The following is a 4,418-nucleotide window of genomic DNA, read 5'->3' on the forward strand; positions in this document are numbered from 1 at the left end:
ACTATAGGAAAAAGATTATTGCTCTTCACACCAAGAGCCCTTATATGGCTTGGTGAAAAAGCTCCTTTACTGATATCTTGTACTTTCTTCGTAACAGAAAGATGTATACCTGCCATCTCTTTCTTTCTCCGTAGCTTCGTAATTATACTAAACAATTAAAAATTGATCAACGAGATTCATTCTTACCTTCTCTTCAAATTGCTTCCTAAACCTCACGGTGAAGTGTGTTCTGCAATAATATATGCATATGCTTGTCTCGTAGAGATTTCCACAAGCTAGCATAGTATCATTTTAGTTCCTTATCACCAATAGAAGTCGGCAAATAAGGATTTCTCATCGATACCTAGTAAGGCAACATGCGGCATCTTCAAGTTTCCAAAAATAGGAGTGATTAAAACAAATACCATAAATATAATTTGGACACAGTGAAAGATTATTAAGTAAAATACTTATCTTGCACTCGTGTAACTTCAAAAATTGCACCAGAAACAGAGAATCAAACGCAAAATGACAGAGTCTCGTGCTGATAACGTGTTATAAATTAAAAAACGGTGTAATAAAATAAAGTAGCAAAACGGAGAGAGAGAGAGAGCATAAGAAGCGAGGGTAATAGTACTGCTTTTCTTTCTATTCTCAATTGTGTATATATTCTCCATGTTATACAAATGAGTTACTATATATATGAGGAAATGGTACTAGTGGCCAAGTAACAAACTTGGTCACCAAGCTAATGATATAAACTTGGCTATCAAGGTTAATGGACAAACAAAATATAATATTTACAACAATAACGAAGTTAAGTTAGTTTTCTGACACAGAAGAAAAAAATTAATAAGTTAGTTTTCTGATACAGAAGAAAAAAATTAACTTTATTCATCCATTTTCCGTAGTTGAATGCTCCCCCTTATAAGTAATTAAAGTACTGGTAGAGTCACGTGTGGAGTAGTAGCAGAAGCTCCCATGTCTCACCAGTCAGCAGGTAAGAGTTTGAGGTCCCCATTTTACTTTGATGGTATAATCTATTGCTGATTTGTCTGAATATGACTGGCTTTACTTTCAAGTAAATGCATACAAAATGCGGTGGACTCTTCTTGACACAGCTGTAGGGTTGTTGCTCCCCATTTATTTGCTTTCCATTTTCATATACTCATCTTAAATAGTTGAATTACCAATTACCCCTTAAAATCTCCACCAGATATATATATATATATATATATTTTAAATTTTCTATGCTCTGTGCTTGTGATTTTCCTCCTTCATATCTTAATTAATGACAACTACGTTTCTGTAGAAAAAATCCACACCTTTGAATATGAGTGCATTCAAGATTTGTTGTAATCTCTCTCCTGTCCTGCTAAAAAAAATCAGTATTTTATGTCTCACAAGGAAGAAAAGGATGGAACTTTTTCTTTCAATAATCAAGAGAGGAACTTCAGAATTGCAGTTGATCAAGAGAAATTTCCTACACCTTTTTCAGATCTTCAGTCTCTGATGTTTCTTGTTGCATTTCTCTACACTATCCTTGTTCTACCAGTGCTTAATGCTGAATTAACAAATGCAGAATTTTCGGCAAGGCTGCTTGATTCAGTTCTTCAAGACTATGCTTTTAGGGCATTTGTTAGGCCAAGAACTGGGATTCCTTACAATGGCAATGTGCCTTCCAATTTCACCGGAATCAAAGTTGCTGCACTCAGACTAAGAAGTGGGAGCATGAGGAGAAGGGGTGTTAGTAGATACAAAGAATTTCATATCCCAATTGGTGTTTTGGAGCAACCTTATGTAGAGAGGCTTGTTTTGGTGTATCACAATTTAGCCAATTGGTCCAATTTGTATTACCCTTTAACAGGTTACACTCATCTAACACCAGTTTTGGGTATTTTATCATATGATGCTTCCAATTTATCAGCTAAAAATCTGCCAGAGTTGGATATTAGAGCATCAGAGAAGCCCATTTTGGTCAATTTTTCTAGTGTAAAGCCAGTGCCAATGGGATTGTCACCTAAGTGTGCGTACTTTAACTTGGATGGTGCAGTGGAATTTGACAATATATTGAATGGGAATGTGTGTAAGACAACCAAACAAGGCCATTTTTCTATAGTTGTTGAGTTCACTGCTGCTGAGCCAGAACCTGCCAGTGGAGGTGGTAGTGGTAGTGGCACAGAGGGTCATAAAAGTGGTAGGAAAAAATGGGTAATATTTGGATCAGTTGTTGGTGGATTTGTGGCTTTGGTGTTCTTGGTTTTATTGATTGTTTGTCTAAAGAAGTATGATAAACAGAAAAAGATTGAGAGGATGGAAGAGGCAGCAGATAGAGATGTACCATTGCTGATGACAAGAGTTGGACATACAAAGGCTCCAGTGGCTTCAGAGACACGTACAAGACCCTCATTAGAGAATGAATATCTCCCATAGATTTGCTTTACAAAGAGTTTTTTAATATTCATCTGGTAATCCAGCTTCAAGATTTTTTGCAATAGTTAATTCAATTCTTTCAGCGCTTTGATTTTATCCTTCCATTCTGTTGTACATTCTATTTACTTTGTGTTATCATCTTGATGAATATCAGCAGCAACTTTTGTGATCTCACATTCTTTACAATTGTAAATCGATCAAGTTCTTTTAGTAGAGTTTACCCAACTCGGTCTTGAAGTTCCAACATTGATGCTTTAAGAAAAAGGAAGTGACCTTCCTTAAACAAAAAATAAAGAACCAAAGAAACAAACAAAATAAATAATTGATTAATTAAGGCATACAAACAGCCTAGCACAATTAATCCAGATGTTGACTTTTGTCCAGCTGTGGCCTAAGTAGTTCTCCCACGTATTCTCTCTTGAGATCTACAGTTCAAATGTGTTCCTTATTGTAACATCATACTCCAATTTCCATTTTTCTTTAACTCCCTCCTGAATCTCATCCATTACGTCACCCTTCTTCAACAAGCAGAAGATCAACATTCCTCCCAATCTGATGCATTCAGCAGGTTATTTCTACATAATTATCTGGTTTCTAATTGCTATTCTGGTTGGATCTGAATCAACTAGTTCAGACTCATATGCAAAAAGCTCACTTGATTCCTTACTTCAGCAATATGCTTTCAGGGAATTGAGCTGGCAAAGAACAAGGACTGGTGTTCCTTATGATGCATATGTTCCTTCCAACTTAACAGGGATTAAAATTTCAGCCTTGATGCTTACAAGATACAGCTTAAAATGGAGAGTCTATGGCTGGTTTAAAGAATTCGTTATCCCATCTGGGATCGTAGAGGATCCTTATGTAAGGAAACTTGTTCTGGTTTACCAAAACTTGGCTAATTGGTCATCCTTTTATTATCCTTTACCTGGTTACACTTATTTGACACCAGTTTTGGGAATTTTGGCTTATGATGCTTATGATTTGTATGCCAAAAATCTTCCAGAATTGGATATACTAGCGTTGGAAGATCCTATCACCATCAGGTTTCCTTATGTGCAGCCAGCACCAGAAGGGTCTTTGCCTAAGTGTGTTTATTTCTATTTGAATAATTGGGTTGAATTTGGTGATGTTATAGATGGAAATATTTGCGAAACCAGAATACAAGGCCATTTTTCTATAGTTACTGAGGTGAAAGTTGCTCCAAGTCCTTCTCCTGCTGCTTATGAAATTGCTCCGAGTCCTTCTCCAACTGCTGATGAAAATAATCATCAAAAGATCAACTCTAAAATGTGGAGGATTTCAATGGTATTTCTAGTATTTGCCATCTCGGGAATATTAATTGTTCTTGTAAGAAAGTGTGGATTATTGGAAATAAGACAGAGGCTGGATGATTCAGCAGCAATTGTTGAGCCATTGTTAGTGAACACAGAGGTGCCATTGCCAGTGGAAGCTCCAACTAGACCGTTGCCGGAGAACGACTATGTGCTTTAAGTTACGCAGAAACTATGATAAAAGTGACAACAAATGCATAGTGTATACTCATTTGTCCCAGTGGTCAAAACACCATTTTTTTTGTGGCTTGCATACTTAAGAGTTACAATTTGTTAGGAAATTTTACGCTATCAATATAATTTAATCTATTATGACAAGTCATTTAATTTATTTTCTAGATTACTATATTGTGTTCTTTATAAATATAATTATTTGTTACTGTAGGTCGCTTAACCTCATGGTATAAGAAGTTTACACAAGTCACTCACAGAACTTTAACGGTATGTCCAATAGGCTGTAAAATGGGATGTTAGGCCTCATTTATTTGCACTTAATAGAGATCTGAATCTGAGTGGTTCAGAGCTTATACCATTAAGTGCGTTTGTTTACATTAAGATCTAACAACTTATTTGGTCTGAATATGTCTTAATTATTAAGATCTTGAACAAAGTCTAAATATCATTAAGAGGTACTTTTTTTATGAATAATTTTTACTACCGGCTCCACCCCACCCC

At 35.8% G+C, this 4,418-nt stretch overlaps 2 protein-coding genes across 3 annotated transcripts; both read left to right on the forward strand.

Annotated features, from left to right (window-relative positions):
• Positions 1-1,374: 1,374 nt before the first annotated feature.
• On the forward strand, positions 1,375-4,089 carry LOC132063081 (uncharacterized). 2 transcript variants are annotated; one of them, XM_059455513.1, is made up of 2 exons: positions 1,375-2,447; positions 3,085-4,089. In XM_059455513.1, exon 1 carries the CDS (start codon positions 1,375-1,377, stop codon positions 2,410-2,412), a length of 1,038 nt encoding a protein of 345 aa, XP_059311496.1. In that variant the 3' UTR covers positions 2,413-2,447; positions 3,085-4,089. The 2 variants fall into 2 exon arrangements, with proteins under 2 accessions (XP_059311496.1, XP_059311495.1); XM_059455512.1 differs by having other exon boundaries at positions 3,099-4,089.
• LOC132063066 (uncharacterized) lies at positions 2,968-3,903 on the forward strand. The gene has a single exon (XM_059455498.1). It carries the CDS (start codon positions 2,968-2,970, stop codon positions 3,901-3,903), a length of 936 nt encoding a protein of 311 aa, XP_059311481.1.
• Positions 4,090-4,418: the final 329 nt, after the last annotated feature.

Source organism: Lycium ferocissimum, chromosome 7, assembly GCF_029784015.1.
Source record: "Lycium ferocissimum isolate CSIRO_LF1 chromosome 7, AGI_CSIRO_Lferr_CH_V1, whole genome shotgun sequence".
Taxonomy (NCBI): Eukaryota; Viridiplantae; Streptophyta; class Magnoliopsida; order Solanales; family Solanaceae; genus Lycium; species Lycium ferocissimum.

Coding starts and splice junctions, on each gene's coding strand:
- LOC132063081 (XM_059455513.1), top strand. CDS start 1,375: ATGTCTCACAAGGAAGAAAAGGATGGAACTTTTTCTTTCAATAATCAA.
- LOC132063066 (XM_059455498.1), top strand. CDS start 2,968: ATGCATTCAGCAGGTTATTTCTACATAATTATCTGGTTTCTAATTGCT.